At 38.7% G+C, this 27638-nt stretch overlaps 1 protein-coding gene across 8 annotated transcripts in view; it reads left to right on the top strand.

Moving 5' to 3' along the window:
- PARN (poly(A)-specific ribonuclease) overlaps positions 1 to 27638 on the top strand; it is a 143381-nt gene that overhangs the window by 12940 nt on the left and 102803 nt on the right. For all 8 annotated transcript variants that reach the window (XR_007776297.1, XM_050967739.1, XM_050967742.1 and 5 more), the window contains exons 12-18: positions 4796 to 4852; positions 6544 to 6621; positions 11490 to 11533; positions 12053 to 12095; positions 16130 to 16205; positions 18558 to 18668; positions 18757 to 18826. Coding sequence is in view for 7 of the 8 variants with exons in the window: in XM_050967739.1 (XP_050823696.1) it covers positions 4796 to 4852; positions 6544 to 6621; positions 11490 to 11533; positions 12053 to 12095; positions 16130 to 16205; positions 18558 to 18668; positions 18757 to 18826 (479 nt within the window). In the remaining variant the exon portion in view is untranslated. The remainder of the gene's footprint in view (positions 1 to 4795; positions 4853 to 6543; positions 6622 to 11489; positions 11534 to 12052; positions 12096 to 16129; positions 16206 to 18557; positions 18669 to 18756; positions 18827 to 27638) is intronic.

Raw genomic sequence — 27638 nt, 5'->3', positions numbered from 1 at the left:
GTGCTTATGACTCTGAAATTTCCCCACCTCTCAACTCCAGTATCCTGCCTCTTGCATTGGTCATATCTGATCCTTCAGAGGAAGGAAGAATCAGGATATGCTTGACTAAGTAAGCAATGCTGTGCATGATGGAAGCGGAGGAGGGATAATATTTGTACCTGCTCACTGTGGCTCTCTGCTGATGTCATGGAGCATATTCAGTTACCTTTATCTTAGCCAGAATAGCTAGAAGATGTTTATCATGACTTTTCTCTTAAAATCTTGCTATAGTATTTGAAAACGTTCAGTAATAACTAACTGCATTCTGAAAAGTGTTTCCTGTGCTATTTTCAAACTAAAGTAACACCTTGGAGCTAGCAAGGGATGTTAAGAGTAACAAGAATTTCTACTGGTATGTTAGCAACAAGAAGGTGGTCAAGGAAAGTGTGGGCCCCTTACTGAATGGGTGAGGCAACCCTAGTGACAGAGGATGTGGAAAAAGCTGATGTACTCAATGCTTAAACCGCCCCCCCCCCCTCCCCGGTCTTCATGAACAAGGTCAGCTCCCAGACTACTGCTCTGGGCCCTCTGTGGAGAAAGAAGTCTTTCAGGACTATTTAGATAAGCTGGACAAGCACAAGTCCATGGGGCTGGATGCACTGTATCGGAGGGTGCTAAAGGAGTTGGTGAATGTGATTGCAGAGCCATTGGCCATTATCTTTGGAAACTCATGGTGATTGGCAGAGGTCCCAGATGACTGGAAAAAGGCTAATGTAGTGCCCATCTGGGGAACTACAGGCCAGTCATTCTCACCTCAGTCCCTGGAAAAATCATGGAGCAGGTCCCCAAGGAATCAATTCTGAAGTACTTTTAGAGGAGAGGAAAGTCAGCATGGATTCACCAAGGGCCAGTCATGCATGACTAGCCTAATTGCCTTCTATGATGAGATAACTGGCTCTGTGGATGAGGGAAAAGCAGTGGATGTGTTATTCCTTGACTTTAGCAAAGCTTTTGATATGGTCTTCCACAGTATTCTTGCCAGCAAGTTAAAGTAGTGTGGCCTGGATGAATGGACTGTAAAGTGGATAGAAAGCTAGCTAGATCATTGGTCTCAACAGGGAGCAATCACTGAGTCCATGTCTAGTTGGCAGCTGGTATCAGGTGGAGTGCCCCAAGAGTTGGTCCTGGGGCCAATTTTGTTCAATATCTTCATTAATGATCTGGAGGATGGCATGGATTGCATCCTCGGCAAGTTTGCAGTTGACAGTAAGCTGGGAGGAGTGGTAGATATGCTGGAGGGTAGGGATAGAATACAGAGGGACCTAGACAAATTAGAGGATTGAGCCAAAAGAAATCTGATGAGGTTAACAAGGACAATTGCAGAGTCCTGCACTTAGGAAGGAAGAATCCCATACACTGTTACAGACTAGTATCAGAGGGGTAGCCGTGTTAGTCTGGATCTGTAAAAGCGGCAAAGAATGCTGTGGCACCTTACAGACTAGGGACCGAATGGCTAGGCAGTAGTTCTGCAGAAAAGGACCTAGGGGTTACAGTGGACAAGAAGCTGGATATGAGTCAACAGTGTTGCCAAGAAGGCTAATGGCATTTTGGGCTGTATAAGTAGGAACATTGCCAGCAGATCGAGGGATGTGATCATTCCCCTCTATTCGGCATTGGAGAGGCCTCATCTGGAGTACCGTGTCCAGTTTTGGGCCCCACGCTACAAGAAGGATGTGGAAAAGTTGGAAAGAATCCAGCGGAGGGTAACAAAAATGATTAGGGGGCTGGAGCACATGACTTGTGAGGAGAGGCTGAGGGAACGGATTATTTGGTCTGCAGAAGAGAAGAATGAGGGAAGATTTGATAGCTGCTTTCAACTACCTGAAAGGGGGTTCCCAAAGAGGATGGATCTAGACTATTCTAGGTGTTAGCAGATGACAAAACAAGGAGTGATGATCTCAGGTTGCAGTGGGGGAGGTTTAGGTTGGATATTGTGGGGAAAAAAAATTTTCTTAAAGGGTGGTGAAGCACTGGAATGGGTTAGCTAGGGAGGTGGTGGAATCTCCTTCATTAGAGGTTTTTAAGGTCAGGCTTAACACAGCCCTGGCTGGGATGATTTAGTTGGGTATTGGTCCTGCTTTGAGCAGGGGGTTGGACTAGATGACCTCCTGATGTCCCTTCCAACCCTGATATTCTATAATTCTATGATTCTTTTTTTCTTTCTTTGACGTGGTGTCAAAAGGAATGCCGGAGCATTTTTTTACTGTACCCCTCATAACATTAAGTATTTCAGTTATTCTTTTTAATTGAAATTAGAGAAGACTTTAATAGCTGTCCGTTTCAAGTCTTTCCAGGATAGTCCTGAAACTGGGCATATACAATTCCAGATGTATGGCTTGTGGTACTGAATTGCCTGCTTTAATGGATTTTTAGTGCTTGTGATTCTTTTCTTTGGGACATCAAATGGTTCTGTGCTAAGAATTAATTGACTAGTCGCAGTAGAACTTATCCAGCCATAACCGCAGAGACTAAGATTCCCCATAAATGTTAAAAAAGTGTTCTTAGTAGCTCATAAGGTGGGTTAATAAGGGATAAAGTAGGAAGATCAGAGCATTTTTAGTATTGTCCTCTTACAGTTAGAATGAGCATAAAGAGTGGGCTTCCAGTGCTCAAACATCTTCCCTTGCACTTGCTCTCTATATCCTTATGTGAATCTATTCTACCGGATCTGCAGGTTCTACATGTATGAAACGTTTAAGCCTTAAATGCGTTACTTACAATGACTGAGTACTTATACTTAAATGGAAGTCATGTGATGCTTCTAAGATGAAGTTGTGCACCCCACTTGTACTGTAGCATGTTGTTGAAGTAAAAATATTCCTTACTGTAAACTATCCCAGTAAAAATGCGTTGTTCTAAGAGCAATCAGAGGGCTACTACTTGGTTCTGGCCGCAGAAAGGAAGAAGTAAAAGGAAGAAAGACAAAATGCAGTTAATGTGACTCATTTAGACTGCAACTTCATTCACTTAACATATCTGGTGATGAGTCACACAGTGCAGATTCATTCTTTCCTTAATCGTTCCCATTTCTGAGGGCTGTCATCAGCCCTCCCCCTTTTCAAGTTGGTCCCAGCCCATTGTTGGGACCCTGTCACCATTTCCTTGTATGGGGACTAAAGTGGGCTTGGAAAAAAGAGGGCTGTACCTGATGTTTGGAGCCCCAGCCCCTCTTTTCCGGCTTTCTTAGGGGATTCCTTCCCCTAAATATATTTTCAACTCCTGTTTATCAGCGAACTGTATCCCCTGCAATGAGCAGCTGCACTGGACACCTCTTGCGTGTGTTACCTAAGTTGCAACGTCTTGACCTAATCTCTTGCAATATCTGTTGGTCCGTCACCTGCCATGGGAAGGTGATGGTGAAAAATTGCTTTCCAGCTCCAAATGAAAAAAGCAACCAGCACAAGCCCACAGCAGATCATAAAATCCTGTCTTACTTTTTGACCCCATGGGTGGGAAGATGGGTGCTGCTGATCAGTGACTGAGAGTTCACATTCCTTCTGGTATGCATGGGGTATAAATACCTCCCTTCCCTGGTGCACATGGTCAGTCAGCCTCCATCTGGTCTGGCCACTTTTCCCACCTTGGCTCTGCTCAGGTAAGTCTGTCCCCCTTTTTCCCCTCCCTTGTAATCCAGATGCAGCAGGGACACCTAATGGAGTCCTATCCTCCTTTCCTCCAGCCCAAAAACACACCTCATTCAGTTTTGCTGATTACATTATAGAATAATGTAGTAGTTTGATGTATACAGCATGCAACTCACAGATCAGTATTTTGAACTAATGGTGTATAGGTTAGCAGTACTTCCAAATACCTTACAGATTGAGGTCTGCAATCAAGACAAAGCTCTAAAATATCAAATGGTTGAGTCGTGAAATGTCTCTGTCTCTGGAGCCTGACAAAAGTCCTGAGTCTGAGCAGAAAAATGCCAGGCACGCTTTATTGAATGCATGTTTCAGGATAAAAATTCAACCTGTTTTGAGCATGCATTATTTGCTCATAAGTGGAAGTCCTCTTTGGCTTGATATTGAACACCCCTTTCCGACTCAGCTAAACACACTTTCAGTGTGACTTCTTTAACCCCCTGCCAACTCTGCTTGATGTCTTGTAACTTTTATTGCTAAAGGAAGATTTTGAAAAGCATTTGATGGAGGCTTAACTCTGCCAGTACTGAAGTCAATTATAAGTCTCATTGACTTCAGTGAGAGTAGAATTAAAAGCAATAGTGAATTATTTAAAACAAAAACAAACCTCACTGCTTGTGTTTTTCCTTGACAATGTAGGCATTAAAATTAGGTGGCAGAAGTTTTTTTTCACTCGTGCTCTAATAGCAAAAGCAAAGTTCGTGAAATGGAAATGAATAAAAACATTTGATACTATTGAGCAGTTTTACATTTAGCCCCATTGTTTGCAATACTATGTAAACGTTTATAGTATCTGACTTAGACATTCCCAGTAGTTTTCAGGCCAGCTTATGCCTATTTTATAGATGGGGGATCTGTGGCACAAGTTGAGTTGTCTTTATTTACACCATTAGAGAGACGGCTGATAACAGTGCCCAATTCTGACCACAATAATACTTCCACAATATTTGCGTTCCCTAGGCAAATATTGATTATCGTTTTATGAAGTATACAGAATGGGGGGACCTTAATTTGAGATGGAGTTGCAGGGATATTGTCTTATTGTCACAATATACAGACAATGCTGTCAGTTATTTGCATTTATACTTCACTTAATGATACTTGAAATTTTGCAGGAAGAACTCAGTGATGCAGTGGGATTTTCCAGAGTCATTCATGCCATTGCTAATTCTGTAAGTTAACCAACACGTTTTTTGTTTTGTTTTGTTTTGTTTTTCCCCCCATATATACCTTTAGTTTTCAGCTGAGGCCTGACATGAGTAATTAACACCTGGAGGGAGGCCTCATTACTTGGAGGATAGGATTAGAGAGGTAAGCAGATCATTCAGGCTGAAAGCAGAACTTTTGTGATAAATAAAATAAGTAAATAGGTCAGTAGCCTAAAAAAAACCAATGTCTGAGCCAGCTAAGGTAAGAGAGAGTACATGCAGGGAACCATTTACTAGCAATGGACAAGATTAATTAGGAATGCAGAGAAGAGGTCAAGCGTCAACAATTTATAGACACAGCATGCTGCACAGGGATTGTTTTTTGCAAAGTAATCAAGCCAATACAAAAATGTGAAGTCATGTATAGTAAATGCAATGAGATGTGTAAATGTATATGAAGGGAGAGGGTTTCTGTGTACATTTGGAGGTGTGATATGCCCTGCATCCACCTCCCTGTTTTTGTTTGATAAGCTCAGTGTAGTTTTGCTATATGGAAAATAAAGGAACCTTAGTGATGAAATCTGGAGTCGAACGGAGTTTTTTAGACCCAGAGAACTGTTCTGGATAAGCCGAATGGAAAAGGTCTCAGGGAGTCCCAGCATAGTTAACAGTAAAAAGTTGATAATTCACATAGAGTATGAGGTCCATTACTACTAAATTGTACAAATAAGCAATTCTAATGAAGTATGACTCAAATGTATGTAACTTCAGAGCCCTGCACGGATACAAAATTTATATCCTTGGATCTGAAGTGCATGTATGCAGACCTGCTGTGCACTATCGGGAACCACAACAGTGATAGCAGAGCACGTGGGGCTGCTTTATGGGAGTATGCAAGCTGCTCGCACACACTAGTATGACCAGGGCAGCTGCCAGTGAGCCTGATGCCAGTCCCCGTGGCCAGGGCTGGGGATGGTACCTCCATGCCAGAGGCGCTCTCTGGGTGGGGTGCTGGCTGCTGTGAGCGGTGGCCCGACATGCTGTTGCTTTCGCTGCTGCAGTTCCTAGTAGAGCCCTGCAGCTCTGTGGATATCTACATCCGTGGATATAAATTTTGTATCTGTGCAGGACTCTGACTTACATTATCAACTTTAATTAAGATTTTTGGTTATGGCAATGCTTTGATATAAAATAGATGTAATGTATCCTTTTTTAAAAGTCTTCAGTAATATGAGATTTCACTACACCTATTCTTTAGATCTTTTTAAAAGTGAATAATACCAATTTCTTATAGGAGTTAACAAGATTCTAAGCCATTTCCTTTTTTCCAAAAGGATATAGCTCTTGTTTTGGCTGTAACCACAAGGTAAAAAGCATAACCACAGTAAGAAAAAGATCAACAGGATCAGCTTACTTTCTACCTAAATATTCAAAATAGGTTTTTAAATGGTTTTGCTATGCTCTCTAGGACAGGACTCATCATGTTTGTACAGTGCCTGCCACAATAGCCCCCTCCCCTCTTCTTATTGGCACTGCCACTATATTATCAAATACTTGAACTGTAAAGAATATGCTTGTGATTCAGTATGGTAGTTTGAAGTTAAAATGTAATGAACTGAAAACTGAGTGAAACTGCGCCAAAGCCTTTTCCGTAGCCTATTTTGTATACAGTCGTTTGAAATGTCATTCATACATAAAATTGACTCTTTCTTTAGGGCAAACTTGTTGTTGGACACAACATGCTACTGGATGTCATGCACACGATCCACCAGTTTTACTGTCCCCTGCCTGAAGTAAGTGGCCTTGTCAGTCTTCAGCTGATTAGAAAATGTATCCTGATATTTGAAGTAATTCATCTGAAATCTGTTGTGGATGGAAACTTACTAGGGGATGTTGAACAAACTAAAATAGAATCTTTAAAATGCTATTAGAAGTCTGCGTGCTCTCTGGAGATACTGGCCCATGGTTCATTCAGTTTTCTTAAACCCTCTGCTAGGGAGAGTTTGCAGTTAGGGCTGAAATTATCTCCATCAATTTGGTAACTGTATCTTTGCATGAAATGCCGTAGTAAGAGATGCAATGAGAGAATCAAATGAGGGGAATTTCCCACACCTAGCCATTCTTTTTAGTTGACAGATCTCAGGAACCTTCCCAGATTGAGATGTCAATAGAGGTGGTTTTGGAACAAACTGATAAATTTGCCAGTAATTTGAAATCTCAGGATCAGATGATAATCACCTGAGAATTCTGAAGGAACTCAAAAATGAAATTGCAGAACTGTTTACAGTCATATATAAACTATTGCTTAAATTAGCCTCTATCACAAGACTGGTGGATAGCTAATATAATGCTAATGTTTAAAAAAGGGTCCAGAGGTCATCCTGACAATTACAGGCCTGTAAGCCTAACTTCAGTAGTACGCAAATTAGTTGAAACTATAGTAAAGAATAGAATGATCAGATACATAGATGAACACAATATGTTGAAGAGTCAATGAGGCTTTTGTAAGGGGAAATCCTGCATCACCAATCTATTCGAATTCTGGGTCAGCTAGGGTGACTAGATAGCAAGTGTGAAAAATTGGGATGGGTGGGGGTAATAGGCGCCTATATAAGACAAAGCTCCAAATATCAGGACTGTCCCTATAAAATGGGGACATCTGGTCACCCTAGGGTCAACAGATATGGACAAAGATCCAATGGCTGTAGTGTACCTGAACTTCCAGAAAGCCTTTGACAAGGTCTCTCACCAGTGACTTTTAAGTAAACAGTCATGGGATGAGAAGAAAGGTCCTGTCATTGATCAGTAACTACTCATTAAAAGGTAGTTATAAATGGTCAGATTTCACAGTGGAGAGGTCGATAGTGGGGTCCTCCAAGTATCTATACTGGGACGAGTGATGTTCAATATAGTCATGAATGATCTAGAAAAAGAGGTGAACAATGAGGTGGCAAAATTTGCAGCTGATACTAAGTTACTCAAGGCAGTTAAGTCCAAACTTTAGTGCAAAGAGTTAAAGGGATCTCATAAAATAGGGTGACTGGGCAACAAAATGTCAGATGAAATGCAATGTAGATAAATGCAAAGTAATGCACACTGGAAAACATAATCCCAACTATACATACAAAATGATGGGGTCTAAAGTAGTTGTTGCCACTCAAGGAAAAGATCTTGGAGTCATTGTGGATAGTTCTCTGAAAACATCTGCTCAAAGTGGAGCAGCAGTTAAAGTGGTGAGGATTCACGGTATTAAATGTGTGTTCTTGAAACATATACTTTGAGTGCAAATAAAAATCAACTCTAGTTTGTGACTTAATGTACTATAGCATCTCTAACTGCATACCTCAATCACTTTTAAAAGCATTTGTCCTGAAAGCTTTGAAATTTCAGCCCATGTATAATTGGGCATATGTCCTTGTTGTCCTTGAGCTATTTTTAATTGAGACTTGAGTATAAAACTAAACCTTTATGAAGTGACTGTAATTGAAAACCTAGTCTGACTAAATATGTTAAATTCATCCTTTAGCCTTTATAATCCCATATCACTAAGTATCTACAGTGCAGGAAAGCTAATTGGAAATGGCAGTTTCCTATGGAGCTAAAGAAGAGTATAATTATTAAAGGGCAGAATTGTCTTCAGTGGTCAGGAGTTGCAATGCTCTATGGCAGTGAAAAATTTAAGCGGTAGGAAATCAAGTTTTAAGTTCAGTTTCAGAAAAAGGAAAACTAGGAAGTCAATTGTGTACTTGGAGCTCTTGGCCTTCAATGCTGCTTCAGTAATTGACTGGGTAATTAGGTGCATTATACTGGTTTCTTTTAAAGTTCCTTGCTTTTTATGTCTTAACCAGGCCTCTAGTGTTTAATGAAGTGTTTTACTTTCCTCTGCTGTATTTTAAAAATGAAGTTCTCTTCTGTGATGTTTGCTAGAAGCTGAGTTGTGATATGGAGATGACATTATGAAATCTAATTACAGAAGTTGGGGGATAAAATCAAATTGATTATGAGGATGGGAATTGCAGTACTGAAATATTGGAGGGGGAGGTTGTTCTGATTATTTAAGAAGTCCTAATCTACTAGCCTGGCCTTTGTTTGTGCGAGGTGGGTAAGGGTACAATACTAGTCTTTGAGGCTTTTTCATGTGAGGCTGCGTGCAAGACTTGGCTATTAGATGTGGGGGAAGTGGGTTGAGGCTTGTTTAAACTATGTTGGTACATAGGCAAATAGGGAGTCACTTGCTCAAGAAACCATCTTTAGACAGGGGTGTAATATGTCCTTTTTAGTTATTAACGTGCAGATGAGGCTGCTGTCACTGCTTCTGAAGTCCTCAGATTTTGATCAATGTGTAGTTATTATGGTGTAGGCTGATTTTCTTCACTTACTCCTACAAATGATCAAGGATCTGCACCCTTTGATGCTGTTGAGTCATTCAAAAGTTGTCACTTGCAGCTTGCATTAGCCCTGTTTCCCTGTGGAAATGGGGAGATCCAGAATCCAAGGCCATCATGAAGGCATTTCGGCTTCTGTTATGGAAGAAGGTTGGAAGCTGAGAGAGAAGGAGCAGAGTCAGTTAGGACTTGTATTTGTGGTAGGGATTTTCAGGCACCGGGAAGAGTGAGTAGTGACTGATGATCTGGGGATCACCCAGACAGGCCTCCCTTGTAACTTTGGATGTCTTAATGCTGTGCTGCTATGGCTCAGAGACCTGACACTAGTAGCTAGCCGACAAACAAAGACTCAGCTTGGCTTCCACCAGTTTAATTACTCTTTGCAGGGTGACTCCAACAGCCCTTCTGGTCCTGAGCCTCTCCAAATTTGTCTAACCTGAGTTCTAAACCACCAGATACTAGGACTGTTCCCTTCTGGTTCGTCACCCCTAAAAGTGTGGAAACAGTCCTCAGTTATCAGCTCACTTTAGCAGAGACGCTGCACGCAATTTGCACACCAGAGATCTGCTTGGGATAAAAATAAACAACATTTATTTAATAAAAATCTCAGACTCAAAGATGAAATAAGGAAAAAGCAAGCAAGTTAGGGAATATAAACATGAAGTTGCAACTTCATGCTTTACATTTCTATATTAGATAAATTCCTTTTTCTAATACAAACTTACCTTTTGCCTTTGAACAGTTTCCCAGCTTGCCCCCTAGCCTTAGGTGATGATATTTTATATTCACAGGCAGCGCCCCTGTCCCTTCTGCTGTTGAGAATGTCTGTCTCTCAGTTCAGTGCTTTTTCACTTCAAAGCCCACTTTCCCTTTTAATATGGCTTGCAGTTTTTTCCGCCCTGACTATGGTAATTCATTGTTTCTCAGAACAGGGGAAATTCCCTTTTCATTCGGTACCTGGGCTGTCCATGTCTTCCCATGAACTGTAATGATACGTTATTTCTTTTCCTGGGTTGTGCGATGGATGGTTACTTGTCTGCTGTGAGGTGTATTTGAAATTGTAGTACATATCATGAGCATAGTATTCTACATATATTCATAATCAGTCTGTATACATATTTCAGACCAAGTGCAGAACATTATAGGTTTTTATAAAAGACATTATTCAACATATTTCTGTACACAATAACATTGTATACAACCTGTGGATTCAGTTGCTTATTCTGTGAGGTTCAGTCTCCCTGTTCTCTGTTTGGAGTGTCTAAGCTCTGATTGTCACACCCCCTGTGTGAGTTTGATGGAGTTGTCTACTGGTGTCAGGGCTCTGAGCCATAGCAGCATAACATGAAGGCAACTCATGGCTGCAGGACAGGTGGTGACAGAACCCATTACTGATCTGGGTGATCCCCAGAACATCACAGTGACTTCTCCCCTTCTGCCTCCTCATAAGAGTTTTAGCTGGATTACTTCCCCCTCCTTGTTGGGCATAGAGTGGGGTTCTGGTTTACATCTCTGCTGCAAAGAGTGGACTTTTCACCTCTACTAGCAGATTCACTGTCATTTCTGTGTGAATATAGAGGATGGGTTTTCTCAACCTTCCCCAGAAGCCATAGGTGACCATCTGTTCATATGCTTCGTTGGCTCAAAGAGTTAATGTTTAAGAGAATGAGTTGTCATACACAAACCCCTTCAAAGAAAGGGCCAATGACTTAACAAGCATTTCATTAGTAAAATATCTCCTGAAAATGAACATTCAATTAATTCTCTACTATGAAATATATAAGAAATACTTAATAATTTTTTCAGTTTTCTGTAGTTGATTAGCTCTAATATCAGACAAAACATGGAGGCTGCCATTGTTAGTATGATAAATTGGGATGGAAAAAGCACCCGCTTCTAATGGAAAGTGGGCTTTGGTTTATACCGAACTTCTTCAGGTTAAAAGTTTCTGCTCATCTTCTGTATCAGCCTTTTCAGTTATCTTTGCATAGCAGAATATTGGAGATGGGTGGCAGAAGGTTTAGGTGAAAAAACAGTGACAAGCTAAAAGGTTATAATCTTTTAAAAACTGAGTGTGAGCAGGCATTCAAAGAGTGTAACCAAGCATGCTTCGATCTTGAGTAGAAAAGAATAGTCATTTGATCTTACTTTAGAAATCTTAGTGGATAAAAGAGTTGGAACCTCTTGATAAATATCTATTTCAGGGTAGTAGAATACCTTTATGAATTTTATGCTGTTTAGGTATGATAGTAACAAAACTTTGCTTTGAATTTTAGGACCTAAGTGAGTTTAAGGAGTTAGCGGCATGTGTCTTTCCCAGGTAGGCTCATCTTCAAATTACAATTGAGCAGTTTTTGCACTGATATCACCTGTCAAATTCCAGTTATCTTCTTGGCTAAATTAAGCATAAAATTGTGGGTGTGACTCGTATCACAATTTGCAGTGATTTAAGAACAATTTAGTTTAAAAATAATCTTACTGTCTGCATTTTAATTCCTATTTATGACATTGCTGATTGCATAGGCCTTGTCAGAATACTTCTAGCCTTTACAAAAAAATCTTTGTATGAAAATTATTGTTGTGAACCCTGATTGAATTGGGAACAATGTTCATTTGCTATTAATGTTACTAGTTTCACCTTTTTATCAGGCTTAGTTTGTTGACTTTTTCTGGTGGACATAGCTCAGTTCTAATGCTCCCTGAAGTTCTGTGTTAATGACTTTCAACATCTTAATGTTGTTGTTTACCACTGAATAAAACAAAATATCCTTGAGTGTTTTGCTTTTATAAACAATTTTGCCAAACACTTTATTCTTACCTCCTTAAATTTCATTTTTAGACTATTGGATACTAAACTGATGGCAAGTACGCAACCTTTTAAGGTAACTTACAAATGTAAATAATTATAGTCTAATCTTTGTGTGTTTTAAATGAAGTACAAGTAATGTTTTGCTAGAGGACAACCGATAATAGAATGTTGCATTTATTAATACTACCTCTGTTGTAGCAGCATAACTTCATACTGTTGTAAAAACTTTCTCATTTAACCCTTCTAAAACTACAGTAAATGAGCTTTAAAATAACAAATTATAATACTTGTAAAATTCCATTCTTTCATGGTTAAAACTCTACTAGATGGCTGGTCTTGAGCAGTTAACTTTGGGTCCTGGACAAATGTAAAGTTATTAATTGACTCTGCCCAAACTAATCTTCTACTATTTCTATTGTGAGTTAATACAAGAAGATGTCTGAATTATCCATCATGATTTTCCTTGAACTCTGGGAGCACCGTTCCTGCAGTCCTTACTTGGGTAACTATCCTCTTAATCAACAGGACTTTTGCCTGAGTAGGACTCTGGGTTTTTGAGTCCCAGATGCATCATTTTTGTTTATAGACTCATTTGACTGTTGAAATGTAATTTTAACAAGAGATTTTTAAAATGTCAGTTGAACAGAGTATTCGGTTAAGTTCAATTTAATGCTGTGTTGTACTACAGTTGCTGGATTTTATATCCATGTAATACATTCAAAATCAATAGTTTAGTAGGATTTCATCATGGCCAAATTGTATCTGTATAGTAAAATGCAATTTTTTAGGTATAGCTGTAAGAATTAGTTTCCTTATCTTATATACACAAAATAGGCAAATTAACCGTGTGTGTGTGTGTGTGTGTGTGTGTAGGATAACGATTCAAAATGTTTCATAAATGGAACAATATTTGTAGGACCAATATCTTAAAGGTAGCCTTAACTTTCTAGGCACACAAGCTCTTGCACTACATGTGATCTGTACCAGAACAAAATGGGGCACTAAAGGGAAAAAAACTATTTAATTCATAATTATGAATAAGAAATATGGGCAGTTAACTATATTTTTGTCCTGTTCTAAGTGGGCTGCAAATATTAACTTCTGCATATGTTATGTATTAACTTGGTGTTTTCTAAATTCGAAAAGCATATTACTTTTAGAACCACATTTTAAACACTATTTAATGAGACTGGTAGAATGGTTTTGCTTTGTGAATAACAATTGCATCCTGAATTGTCTGTCTACTTGTGGACCTCTTCTTCAGGGGTGAAAATAACTTTAAATGACTTACACGGAGCAGCTGGGTTCCTGTGAAAGGCAGGGTGAGAGGGCAGCTCTGGGCCCCCAGAAGGGACAGGTCCTCGGGTGGAGGGGGCAGGGCTGGGGCCAAAATCCCCCAGCCAGCTTTTCAGTGCTGTCTGGCTGGCACCACCTGGGGCTCCGGAAGTGATTTAAAGGGCCTGGGGCTTTGGTTGCTGACGTGGTAGCAGCAGCAGTGCCAGGAACCCTGGGCCCTTTTAATTGCCAGGCCCCAGGGTAGCTGCCCCTTTTGTCCTCCCCAATCAGTGGCCCTGCCAGTATGGTTGGCACTTAGCCAGACCGGCTTACTTTCACCTCTGCTCTTCTCACAGTCATGACAGCAAATATTAGGTCCTGCAAGTTGCTTGCTCATCTGGATACTAAAGCCCTAGAGTTTTGCAAACTCTCCATCTTCAGCGTTTAGATGTTTCCAACTGGAAGGAAATGTTGCTTACATGTACTGCTGTTCTTCTGTGGCACACATACTTATACATATAGCAACATTTCCTTCCAGTTGGCAACTTCTAAAAGCTAAAATATTTTATTTCATGTAGAGACTGCTCCCAGTATGCAAGGGGTGGGTGGGTAGGGGTGGGTGTGTATGTGTATATACATAAACATACTCCTTGCATACTGGGAGCAGTCTCTGTGTGAAATTAAAAATGCTTTCTAAATATCACATACCAGTTAGAGGAATGAATGGCCAGGCTAGTGATCGTTCTGCAAAACTTTCCTGTGTGCCCCAGGACTGAGTGAATTCTAAAGGTGAATAGTGACCTGATGAAGAAGGTGCCTCTAGAGGTGAATACTTTGCCATAATAACTTCTGTAGCTTTTTTGGGAGGGGTGGGGGGCAAGGTCTTAATGAGTAAAAATAACTAATTTATGTAGCAGGTATTTCAGCCTTGTGTTGAGCAGTACTGTTTGAATCTAAATAGATCTGGAGGCTTTTGTGACTTGACAAGTAATATTTTGATAACACATGTTGGGTTTTGTGTTTAGCTCACGTACTTCAGTGATATTTGCTTTGGAATTTTTATGGCAGTGGTCCCCAACCTTTTTGTGATCAGTAGCACATTCATGTTTTCAGAAGAACATGGCAGGCATCGACAATTTTTCAAGGCTTATTTTGTATTTGTACATTAAATAATACAAAAAACCATAATTAATATTACATAATATTTGAATCCAGAGAGAAGCTGGAGAAAAGCCGCGAGGAGAGAGAACACCGGTGCCCGCAGCCCTGGAGTACTCTGTCCCCAGCAGGCGCGGGCCCCAAATTGTCTTCTCTGCTGGGCACTAGGTGGGCCCTGCACCTACTGGGGACCGAGAACACCAGCGCGTGCAGCCCCAGAGTTCTCTGTCTCTGGTAGACATGGGGCCGCAGCTTCTCTCCCCTGCTGGGAACTAGGTGGGCCCCATGCCTGCTGGGAACAGACAATACCGCGCCCACAGCCTGAGTTCTCTGTCTCCAGCAGGTCCCCTGCTGGGCACTAGGCGGGCACATATAAATGCTCCGGCAGGCACCACGTTGGCGACCACTGTTTTATGGTATATAATTTTAGACGGGGTGGGGGAGAGACAGAAACAATGTTATCATTTGTGTACATGTCTTGTGCATCTAATTTGAGGTTTTTGGATGCCAGTGCAACAAATATTCTGAGCTTGACCACTGGGTTGAAATTTATTTGGCAGGTTCTTAATATAGTTTTTAAAGACAGTAGTACTTGTTTATCTTGTTTTTCAGCTCTTGTGGCTAAAACTTTTGTTCTCCAGAATAGGTCTGTCTGAGGTAGTGCTAGTGCAAGCTTTCCCACCCTGTTCTACCCGTGTAGTGTTACACTGGATGGATGGCCACTGGGAGTGAGGGTATTCCAGACTGTGTCCATTTTGGTTCTTGGCTTCTGGTGATTGTCTTCAAACATAAGAGTTAAACTCAAACCACAAAATTATTACATATATTGTAGATAGCTGAAGTTGTAAAATGATAGCGCTGCTGAATAGGGAGAACTAAGTTCTACTAACTTCCAATGGTTATCACCTTGAGCAAGTTATTGCCTGTTTCTCTCTTTGACAATGGAGAGACTAATGGTGTTATAAGTACAAAGTATTTAGTGACCCAACTAATGCATTAGACTAGATTGTCTTTTTATTTCAGATTTAAGAATCTTTGTGTAATGTATCAGTGACTACTTTTGTTATATTGAATAAAGCTAGTCAACTAAGCTAATGTATAAGATTTGCTAACTGTAATAAATCAGACACCATATAATGTGTAACTAAACTGTTAGTCTATTTCCATTACTTGGCTACCCCATTAAGCAACAGTACACTTTATGTATTCTTTACTATCTGTTTAAAAAAAAGCTCCAGCTCAAGTAACAATATTTTTGGTCAGTTATATCCTTTCTGGGCAAGAGGTGCTCAGTTCTAATTCCATAACCTGCTGTAAACCTTGGTTTTTGTGAATTGCTGTTTGTGCTCCTTTTTCAGCAGGGGGCCAGATTTTAGATAAGAACTGTGCCTCAGTATTGATTTAGCTTGTTTTTTTAGGGTTCCCAGACGCTAAATTGCTTTTGATAAAAATAATGTAATTGTAACAATTGTTTGCATGTAACATTAAACTTGAGTTGGAACAAACTGTTCATTCCAGGACTTTAGAGTTTGGAACTGGATTGTGTGTAGCTCTGTAGAGCGCACAGGCCGGCAGTATTAAATCCCAAACGTTACCTCTGATACATATGATTTCAATATATGGGAAAATGCACTTGGCATTGATGTCCTCACATACTGTGCCTTATGTTTCTAGGAAATTATTAACAACACGTCCCTTGCAGAACTGGAAAAGCGTTTAAAAAAGATTCCATTCAACCCTCCTGAAGTTGGTAAGGATGCATAAAAGTGTTTGTCCCGTGACCCTAAATTACGTGCTAGGTTTCCTCTTTAGCAGAAAAGTTTGATATGCTGATTGCTTGGTTTGAAATGTGTAATGGTCTATTTTTAAATTAAATGGTGTTTAAACTCCATTTAGTATTGGCAGTGGGTTACATATATGCAATACTATTTGTGATCATTATTCTTTGTGGTTTTAGGCGTTATACGTCAGCTTTATTTTGAGTGAAGTAGAACAGTAATTCTTGAATGAACAGCTGTTCTGTCACTGTACTGATGGCATTTGTTCTGTAGCTTAGGTTTTGGTCAATAATTTCTGCCATGTCTCAAATTAAGCCAAGTTGTAAGTACTTTACTCTAAAAGCTCTTATTAAATTAATTACCACTAGTACTTAACGGACTCTGAAAAAATACAGTAGTAACTAGATCCCATGCTAACTTTTAGAATGTAAGTAAGTACTGTGGAGCTTTATCACTTTTTATAAGGTAGTGGCATGAAAGAAGGGATGTTAAATGATCAGAAGGGACAGACTGGTTTTAACATTCTGGAATGGAGTGTACGAATTGCTGATACAGAAAGGGGGAAAAACCATTGGGCAGTGTAAAATGTTAAAAGGCAGGAGGAGAGGGTCTCTTGTCTTAAGCAATACAGATGTTTTTGAATTACTCTGTTGAGCTTTCTAAATAAGTGTATTAGCTATGCATAGTTTAATAAACTTGGGTGGCTTCAAGAAAGGAAATAGTAATCCAGAGGCTTTCTGACTTCCATCTGTGATAATCATTCTGTTAACCAATGGACAGGAAGTGCTGGTGCACACAGCATAGTTTCCTACTTCCACATATGTAGTTTTCACAATGTATTCACTGTAGCCTCTTTGAACTTGGGGATGAGACAACTTGGCCTCTTCCTGGTGAGCTCTTTTTACCTGTTGTTGTACCAAACTATTGTATGAAATCATATTAGTTTTGCTACTTGTCGGGTTCTGCATCAAAATTTGGTGGATATGTTAACATTCATCACTTGTAGAGAATGACTACTGTAAAGTTTGATATTGCCAGAGACCGGTCAGAACTTTCAAGGCAAAGATGGTTTAAAGTTGTTGAAATACTTCTATCAATTGTTTTGATTTGTGGAGAAATGTGTTTGTGGGTATGCATTGTGGCGTTAAAAGGATAACTTGATTTAAACTCAGCTCAAACAGGTTAACTGAACTTGTTAAGTGGTGGTAACATTTTTTCTTAGAAATATACTCTTTCGAGAGAGACTGTTTTTGGCTGTGAAACATTGGCCTACTTATATGTCAGTGCTATGTAACTTTTTGTGTAGATTTTTAAACTTAAATAAGCTAAGAATGTTGAGTCATGGTTAGACACTGGAAAAATACTAGATACTAGTCAGTTTATTTTGTTACATATAGGTAGGCTTTCTTTACATATGGCTAAAATACCATATTATTACAGCTGTTTGTCCCTGTTGTAAATATTGGGGTGTACTTCATAGTTATATTCATTCATCACTTTTGCTGCAGAAAAGACTCCTTAATTGTAATAATGTGAATTTAACTAAGCTTGACCTCCATTTCCACTGTCTGTACTTAAGTTTGATTGGTTTAAGCAGCTGTTTCTCTCCTAGTCCCATTTCCCCTCCAAAAAATTGCTTGAACTGTTCAGATGTCTCTCTACAGACTGGGAAATTAAGTATTAAAGACTGCACAATCCTAATGTTGGGGGCTTGTGGGGTGGGAGTAAATTGACTGTCAATGGGACTTAGGCTTTCTGAATGTTTTAGGGCTAAACTTTAAAAAAAAAAAAAAAAAAAACTATTTAGGTGAATAAAAATGTAGTTAAGTGCTTAGTGGGATTTTCAGAATGCCACAAGGTACTTACTTGGATATTTAGGCCCTAAGACACCTTTGGAAATAGGATTTAGATGCTGAAGTTACTACATTTTTTCAAAAATGCCTGAGTCTGTTTGCTACCAGTGGAGTAACAATTACATGCTGTATATGTTGTGTTGCAGAGGAATCAGGAGAAATAAGCTGATGACTAATCCTGTTCCCATTGTTTCAATGGAAGTTTGGCTGCTAAAGTGGCAGTATGGTCCAGAATGTCTCTGGATGAGAAGGGCTATGAGAGTCTAGTGGTAAAATTTTTGACTCGGTGAGAATAGGAATGGTTCCTAGAAGCCTTATCCTGTCAGTGAAGCTTCAAATTGCTTGTAATTTGTAAAATTTACTACAATTATCTATAGTGTATTATGCACTTGCAGCAAAAGTAAGTTTCTGGTTAAATGTAACTTCCACTTCCATGATACCCTTAGGTAAACATGACTTTTCCTTCTTCAGAAAGTGCAGAAGGGTTTCCAAGTTATGACACAGCTTCTGAACAACTTCATGAAGCAGGCTATGATGCTTACATAACAGGACTGTGTTTCATCTCCATGGCGAACTACCTAGGTACTATTTTTTTTTTTCACCAAAACTTTTTTTCTCCATGCTCTGTTTCACTGCATGTGATATGCTGAATTTCTTCTTTGTTTGTTAGGTTCATTTCTCAGTCCTCCGAAAAATCATGTATCTGCTAGATCAAAACTCATTGAACCCTTTTTTAACAAGTAAGTAATCACTGTACATTACAAAACCTGCTATAATCTGAAGGTGGATCTGAAAACCCTAGCCTCAGTTTAAACTAATCACTTGTATTTTCTTTATATTTAAAATTCCCTAGTGGCATATCTTATTCGGATTGAGAATTTCATAAAGGTTGGTATTGGGAGTTTAAAAACTCCCATATGTTCGTTGTTTCTGAGCAGGGAGATGCCTGCCAACTTGCTCAAGAGATCCTGGCAGGGATTATGTTAAAACTGTGGCTCTCGCTCCACTGTTGTTCTCGATATTGAGATATATACTTTTGTCAGTTAGCAAACGTTTGCATAGTTCTAAGGAATAATCAGTGAGGAAAATAACTCTGATTAGATGTTTCTATAGTTCATAAGGCAAGGTAAGGTATCATAGATTCAGTGTGAGCAATAATTAAGCTTGTTGCACTGATTTAAAAGGAGAGAGAGAGAGAGAGAGGTGTAGCCTAGAAGTATGTATGTCCAAAGGATCCAGAGTGGTATTTTGATGCAGCTTTTGCTTTAAGTGGACCAGAATCTTAATATCTGTGACATTTAAGATATCAGGCAATAATTTAACTTCTTCAAAAGTTTGAATTTTCAGAATAAATTCATAGGATCTTAAATTCACAGCATTTTTTATTTCTGGATTAGATATTCATGAAGATCTTAAAGATTAAATTGAGAACTTTAGAAATCTGAAGCGTTTTTTCTACATGTTTCTGATTCTTTGATTATTCATAGTCTTTCCTTTGTTTCTGATGTTAGAATAATCTTACATGATGGCATATGAACACAGTAAGGTTATAATGGGCAATCTCTTAACAGAGGTTTAGTGACAGTTGTAAACTGAAGACTGCCACATTTTGGAAAGAAATAGCCAAATCTGCAAACTGTCACCTTTTATTGGAGATAATATTGAAGGCATGTTGAGCTAACTCACAAAGCAACTTAGGGACATCAGCACTCCTGATTTTTTTTTTTTTTTTTTTTTTTTTGGGCACTTACAAAATCAGTGAGATTCACAAAACTTGAGTTAGGTGCCCTATACAATGAGGGGATGGGGAGAGAGCCTCCTCAGAGTCGTTTCACAAAAGACAGCATGGTGGCGGCTCCTTGCCTAAACTAGCCAATGGGAGATGCTAAGATGCGGTTTTCATCCTACACCCTGTACCTCAGAGATAGGCATTCCTAAATTCGGGCTGCAGGGAGGTGCCTTCGTACATTGGGATTCTCAGCTGCAAACCCTTGCTTAACATTAGGCACCTATGCCATTTTATCAAAAAGCTGTGAGGGAGGGGGAAGGAGGAGGACCTCCTTAACTTGTAGCTCAGTAGTTAGGATACTCACTGGGGATATGGGAGACCCCTGGGTCATGCCCCTCCCACCACCTGAGGGGAAGAAGGGATTTGAACAGGGATATGCCATTTTTCATGTGAGTAAATAATCACTGGGCAATAGGATTTTGTGATGTGTGGGGCTCCCTCAGTCTCTTTGAAGGCGTTTCACTGTGAATAAATAATGAAAGTGTCATTGGGAGCAAGAATAAATAATTCAGTGGGCTGGTAGTTAGAGCACTCACTTGGGAGGTAGTAGATCGGCTCCAATGACTTTATTTGTCCATAGTAGAACAGCTTCATCAGGTAGGACAGAAGGAGCCCCACACCAGAATATCCTACAGCCAAATGGTTAGGGTGCTCACCAGAGAGGTAGCATATCCCTTTTCAAATCTCTTGTCCCGCTCAGTTAGAGGGCTGAGGGGGATAGGGAGCCTTGAATCAGGGCTCTCCCACGTCCAGTGTGAGTACCTGAATCACTGGGCTAAAAGTTATGAGGGAGGTAGCCATCCCATCCCAGATGTTTTGTGTAAGCTTGCCTATAGGGTTCCGATCTGCTGGGCGAGTTTTGCATGCTTACCAGATCAGCCCCATAGGCAAATTAGGAGGAGGAACCCTTCTTTTCTCCTGGCTTGTGAATGGCTCTGGAACTCATGCATCTGGATGCCTGGCATTGGGCTGTATTGTGCATGCTCAGAGGCAGAAACAGAGACACCTAGAACTTTTACTGAAAAAATGTAGGTGCTTGCAGACTGTAGGTGCCTTCAGGATTTGGCAACAGCTGAGTGATGGCTTGGTGAATCCCAGTAGTTGCCCGAAGTGGCAGCTCCTTAAGTCCTTTTGTGACTCTAGCCCATTAAGTAGACTTTTAAAATCCCCTTTATCAGTTCTCTACCATTTCAAAAAGGCCATTTTATCTGATCATTTTGTAAGTTCTTCCATTATCTATGAGATACTAGTGACTGAAAAGTGTAGATTAGTGATCAACTGGAATTCATCACCACTTTTATTGCATATATTCAGTTGAATAACTGAAAGCTGGCTGCAGCATTGATCAGTGTAGTCTCTTGTGATACATCTCACTCTAAAGTTTATATGTATTTTGAGAGGTTATTCAATACGTGACATAACACGTTCGTTCACTCACTCTCTGTAGCTGTAGATAAAAACACTTTTTTTTTTTAACAGAAATTCCAAGAGTCATTATATTCTTCATAAAATACTGAAACTGATTAAGTGTCTATGGTCTTGTAAGACTTGGAGATCTCTGCCACAAATATATATGGATTGAGAGAATTCCAAGTTAGTAATAAATGAAATTTAAACACTTAAAACTAAAATATCCTTATCAAAGAGGTTCTGTTGAGTCTTCTAAAGAAACTACAAATCTGAAATTTCTAAAATACTGGGCTCGGAGCAACCATATTGATGGATTTGTTAGATTGAGAACCCATACTGATAGTAAATCTATTTTTCTGTTTGTAACATTTTCCAGATATCAAAGAATTACAGTTTTGGGGAAATGTAGGATAGAGTATGTAAAAGTTATATATAATTACTCTAGTAGTTAGAGTGGGATTGGAGGAGATGGGTTATGGACTCTACCACTGACTTGTCTCAGTTTCCGATTTGTAACATAGGTTCACAAAAGTATTCCTATCACATAGGGATGTTGAGGCACTTTTAGTACTGGGAAGAGTGTGTTAGAGTTATCACTTCTTCTATTGCAATTTTCATTTGAAGATCTTAAAGAAGGCTTCCTCCAAATGCAAAAAGGACTGGAAAACACTCCATAAGATGTATAGAGAGACATTCTTTCTCCTTGTGACTTCCTGCATTAGCTATTGACTGTAAATGCTTAATAGGAAAAGTTTGGGTTATACTGATAAAATTAAAATAAACAAGTTTTGAGTTAATGTAGTGAAAACATGTTTATATTTACCCATGATTACATAAATCTAGTTAATTCAGCACAGGCACTACTTATTTCATAGTATAAGGTGACACTCTTACATGACTATTTGTTTCAACAGACAAAAGAGGTAGTCTCAAATCATGGATAAAGACACTGACTCTCTATTCCTAATTCATGCAGATAAATGAAAATACAGATGTAGCAGATCTCATTTGTTGTACCACATTCCCACTGATGTTACTTAGTTTTAAATGCAAGTGCAAATATTGAGTATATTAACTAATGCAGTATTTTGAAATGCATCATTTAAAGAAAAATATTACTGCTACTATCTCAATTCTAAGATCAGTGCTTTTACGAGGAAGCAGATCTCTGACCTTGATAAATTCCTGGCATAGGCATAATTTTTGGTGCCTGTATATTCTTGCTATCAGCCACAATTTGTTTTCCTAAACATGCTTTTAAAACTAACTTGTGGGAGAGTAGCCTTAATATTAAATACCTCTGGGTAGTATTCTAGCTCAACTTTTTTTCTCCAGCTTTTTAGTAAACTAGCATCTGCGACAAGTAACTTAATGACAACAAGTATCTACTAAGGGTAAATGAATGAATTGGATAACACTTAGGTTGCTGGTGCTGAGACAACTTGTTGTAAGAGTTTTCTCTCCAGTATTTGCCGTCAGAGAAGCTGCTTTTCTTTAACACTTGCTGTTTTCCACTTCTAGTGGAAGCCTGAACATTTTGGAGAACTTTTCACTTTTATCGAGTTACCAATTTGGAACTCAGTTAAATATTATAGTGGCTTAAAAGTTTTGAAATTGGTCAAGAGCAGGTGCAGTTTAGCTTTGTTCAGTTACTCTTCAAATCTAGTAAATATGGTTCATTTGTTGTGAAGGGCAAAAAATTATAGCAGCACTCCTAATATCACCTGAATGTTTTCTCCTTGTACATAATGTGAGGATAATCTACCAATTGAGGATGCAACACAAAGCAATATACACAACTTATACATAATGGTGGCATCGCAAATAAGTTACTAGTGGAAAGTTATGTTGCATATGCAGTGACGAACGTTTTGCATCTGCTGAAATTTTTTGTTAGTTATAATTCCTGGCAATTCAGAATTGGTATACAAGTCACTTTGTAAATGATAACTCCTCTTTCTGGAAGGTTTCCTAGTACTTAAATAGAGATAATGTACAATGTATGATCATAGAGAACTACTGTCAAGCTGATGTGCCAATTAGTATTTAATTATGACTTTATGAATAAGCGAATTTTAAAGTTTGATTGCATTGCCATAATTTATATATTTTTTATCCTTAATATTATTTATTAGGGGCTTGTCTAATTGGACTGGGGCAAGCTGGGGTGTGAATTTAGCCTGCACTAGCCTGTTACAGTCTAAATTCTATGCACGTCCTAGTGATATGTGATAATAGTTAGAGCACTTTGATAATAGAGCGCTCTGACAAACTCTTAATGTGCATCAGCAGGATCCACACAGACAGTTAGACCAGGACAGGCAAGTTTAGGGTAGATTCAGACCCTGGCTTGCTGCTTTCTAATTGTTCAAGTAGACAAGTGCTTCGTGTTTGGTGAATGGTATCACTAAATAGTGGAGTTTAAAGAAAATTAAGGAGTTTTCTAGTAAAATCTCAATTGTGCAAGCCATTAAAATTGAATATAAATTCTGCTGCTACTTCCTGCTGTTTCTGAATATTGCATAGGAAACTGAATTTCGTTTGTTAGGTATATTAAGGTTGAACAGTAAATTGACTGGCTGATTTTAAAAGTTAGAGCAGTTAGTTATATTCATGCAACATAAAAATTTGCTAACTCAGCTTTTGCAGTGAAGAGCAAGTAATTGCCTTCCAACAAACAGGCATACTTAATTCCTAAATGAAGTATTCAAAGTAACCAGAAGAGGTTTTAAAATGGAATGCAGTTAAAAATGCTACTACTGAACGGGATACCATGGAAAGTATTTGAAATTTCTGTGCAATAAAAAATATTAACATTAATATTTTATTACAGTGTAAATGAAGTCTTCATCAGACAATTGTGTTAACATTTATAATCTTCTGGTTGAAATTACTACTGTTATGATCAGAAACACTCAATGGAGGTCAGTGAAAGGGAGAATGGTGGAAGATATTGATGAAAATATTATCTGTGTTGCATCCAGACATTCTGATAAGTAGCAAATGCCTTATAGCAGCCAATATACTTATGATAGGAGTTTCCTTTATAACACTTTTTTGTCTTAATAGTCTCACTACTTTCTGAAATACTCTTCTGATGTTTTCCTTGCTGGATCTCAGAGGGACACTTTTTTTTTTTTTAATGGAAAATTTTGAGAATCCCTTCAGTTGTGTATGTTAGAGGATGGAAGAAACTTTTTTCAGAAATGTAAAATGACATGCTTTTAGTCACCAATAATACCATAACCATATGAACAAAAAATGCAAGGTTTGTGTCTGAATGGTTGTGGTTGGCCAGGTCTTCATTAACCTCTGTGGTGTGCCCCTACCCACCCCAAAAAAACCCTCAAACCAAAAATCCCTATTATACAGTACTTATGGTTGGCCAGTTCTCTGAATTCCCTTTACTGTCTTCGTGCTCCCATAAAAAACAAAACCTTATTATACAGCAGTTACCTGTAATGAGTTGAGCCTGATTCAAAGTCTGCTGAAGTCGGTGGAAGAGACTTTGTTTCTAAGCATGCTTAGGTGGTATATTAATATTTTAGCTATCTCTAATGAATGTCTGGTAGAGGTATCCACTGTAGCTTTTCCACAAAACTTGAGTCAGTGCAGCAAATCTCCTGTTAGGTTCTTAATAATGTTCTTGATTTTTAAGAACCTATCATCATGTTTCTCTATTTGTGTCAACAGTTCATATTATTCTTCAGAGTATCCTTTATCTCTCACATCTTTTGTCCTGGCCTCCAGAAAATAGCCCTACCCCCCTTTTTCTCTTTATCTAATCATAGTCGCTCAGACACTGGCTTCAGTGCTTGCTTCCAATCATCAGACTATCCATCTCCCTCATTCTGGTCATCTAAATAGCCAAGTGTGAAAAACATCTATTGTAGGTATCATGTCAAATGCCATGCTTGTACTTTAGAGTTCTTCAAATGAGAAATTAATGCTTATCCTCAGTTTCTCAAACACCAGATATCAGTGCACTTGTGGTTAGCACTCTGCACATATTTTCTTGCATAAGACTCTTCTTAAAATAGTATTGCCACCTGACAATACAACTTTTCACTTTGTAGCTGGTTTTGCGGTTGGTCTAGTCTAACCATTCAAAACCAATCTGTTCACAGAATCATACGTTATCCTTTTTATTACTGCAAGGTTTAGGGTGTCACTTTTTCCGGTTCACTAGATCTGTATTGCCCAGATAGGACTTTGTAATGCTGATGTCTCATTGATAAGACAAAGGTTAGGCTGTCTCAAGCAAAAAGTAAAACAAAACAAAACCAGATTGTTCAAAACAAGTAACTTATTAATTCCATTCATTTTTAACTATCTTGAATAAATTGCACAATTTATTCTAGTCCACTTCTTAAGATCCATTATCTACTATTGAAAATGGGCATATCTGAAAACTTATATAAATATGTATAATATAGCATATAAACTGCTTGTGTTATACTTTTAATGCTGCTAGCTGCAGAAAATATTGAAACTATTAGCAAGTTCAGTACAGTTGGGTGGTGGTTGAAATTCCAGCGTCTGATTTTAAAAAGTTAGGACTCGCATTGTGCAGAATAATATTCAAAACTAAAACTGTCAACGCTTCAATTGCAGCATAGACTGTTGCCTAAAGTACCAATGAAGGAAGTTCTTTTGCTTGGAAAAATCTACTTTATGGTGAGATTTATCAAATGTTTTTAGTACTGTTCTCCTCCCTGCAGGGTACATGTTCAGTCTTCCGTGGTTATTAGGATCTCTGTGCTCTCCTAATTCAGTCAACTGATACCAGTAAAAACATTAACATTTAATCACTATCCCAGCAACTAATGTAACCCTGCTGATACTCTTACCATCACGACACTGAGCATGTGGTTTGCTCTTTAGGTGATTGGATCCCAGTGTGGAAATATGGGCTGCCCTTGGAAAATGCATCTATCTGTAATAAGTGTCCAAGCTCATTACAGATGAAATATTTTAATTCAATACTGTAAACTGAGGACTAGAGCCCAGAGGCATTTATTCCTTTGTGTGCTTTTCCAGTAACTGTGGTCAACTAGCTTATTTTATAGTGAATACAATGTGCTTTATAGATTTGGCACATAAAACCTTAAGAAGAAACCTCACTCTTACAAGCTGAACTGATTTCTAAACAACTTAAATGATAAAACTGTGTAGCGAATTAATATCATATTGACTTGCAGCTGATTCAGGTTTTTGGAATTACACTTGGTTTTCCCTTTATATTTTTTCAATTTATTGCTAGTGAGCAGCTAACTCAAAATTACTTTGTCTCATCAGATTACATGATCTCTAGCAACTACCTTAATTTGTCAGTTCAGATTTCCTTATTACTCAGTAATTGGTACTGAGTTAAAATGAATATTGAATGAATTCTAAAACTAAAAAAACTTCAGAAACCACTTAATATGGACAGTGTTCTTATCTTGTAGTTTATCACACAAAGTTCAAGCACCTAGAAGCAAGGAGTTAATCAAGAACATCAAATCTTACTGTCCACTTACTTCACTACACTTGGTACAATTAGTACATTATGTGTCACATTGTAACACAGTCTTGTGACCCAAATGCTGTCTTTACCAGTAATCTCAAAGTATGAACTCAAAATTGTTGAAAAATTTTATATATTAACAGTATTCAAATACTTTAACTGTCGTTCTTTGGAAAAATCATACTCCATAATGAGGGTTTGGATGCTATGTAAACTAGCTGCATATCAACCTGGATAATTCTGAAAAGTGTTAGCTAGTAAGTGGAGGCAAACAGAGGAATACTGTTTATGAATATAGCTTACAGTCTGTTGAGGCTGTGTATTTGCCTTTCTCCACCATCATTCACAGCCTCAGGATCTTTTTGAAACCCTTGATGCTCCTAATTTCTCAGTAGCATAAGTGGTTTGTGGCCATTCAGGAGGTTGTGGCAGTTCCTGTCTGAGAAGTAGCTTTATCCCTATCCCCAATGAAGCAGTTCAGATTGGCTGGGAGATGATCCTTTTCCCATTTCTGAACTCTGCAGGGCTGATGGCAGTGCTTTCTGGGTTGAAGGAGCTGGCCTTCAGTATTGGACTTGCATTCTGTCAGGGCAGCTTGTAAGATGTGTATGTGATTTAGTCTTATCAGACTTGTTTGTGGTGTTCCTTATAAAATATCAGTGTTTCTGGAACAACTGTAGTGATTCTCTAGTGTGGTGTGGGAACTCTTGTCACTGATTTCTTAACTTAGTAAACTAGTACCTAGCTGCTACAGCAAGAAGCACTTCATAAATCAGTAACACATTATTTCAGTGCATATATAAATGCACTTTTTCTCCAAACTATGGAGCTGTTAATTTACCAA

The sequence above is a fragment of the Gopherus flavomarginatus genome, chromosome 9, assembly GCF_025201925.1.
Source record: "Gopherus flavomarginatus isolate rGopFla2 chromosome 9, rGopFla2.mat.asm, whole genome shotgun sequence".
NCBI lineage: Eukaryota > Metazoa > Chordata > Testudines > Testudinidae > Gopherus > Gopherus flavomarginatus.
The sequence above is the reverse complement of the archived record's forward strand: the minus strand, read 5'-3'. Positions and strand labels throughout refer to the sequence as shown.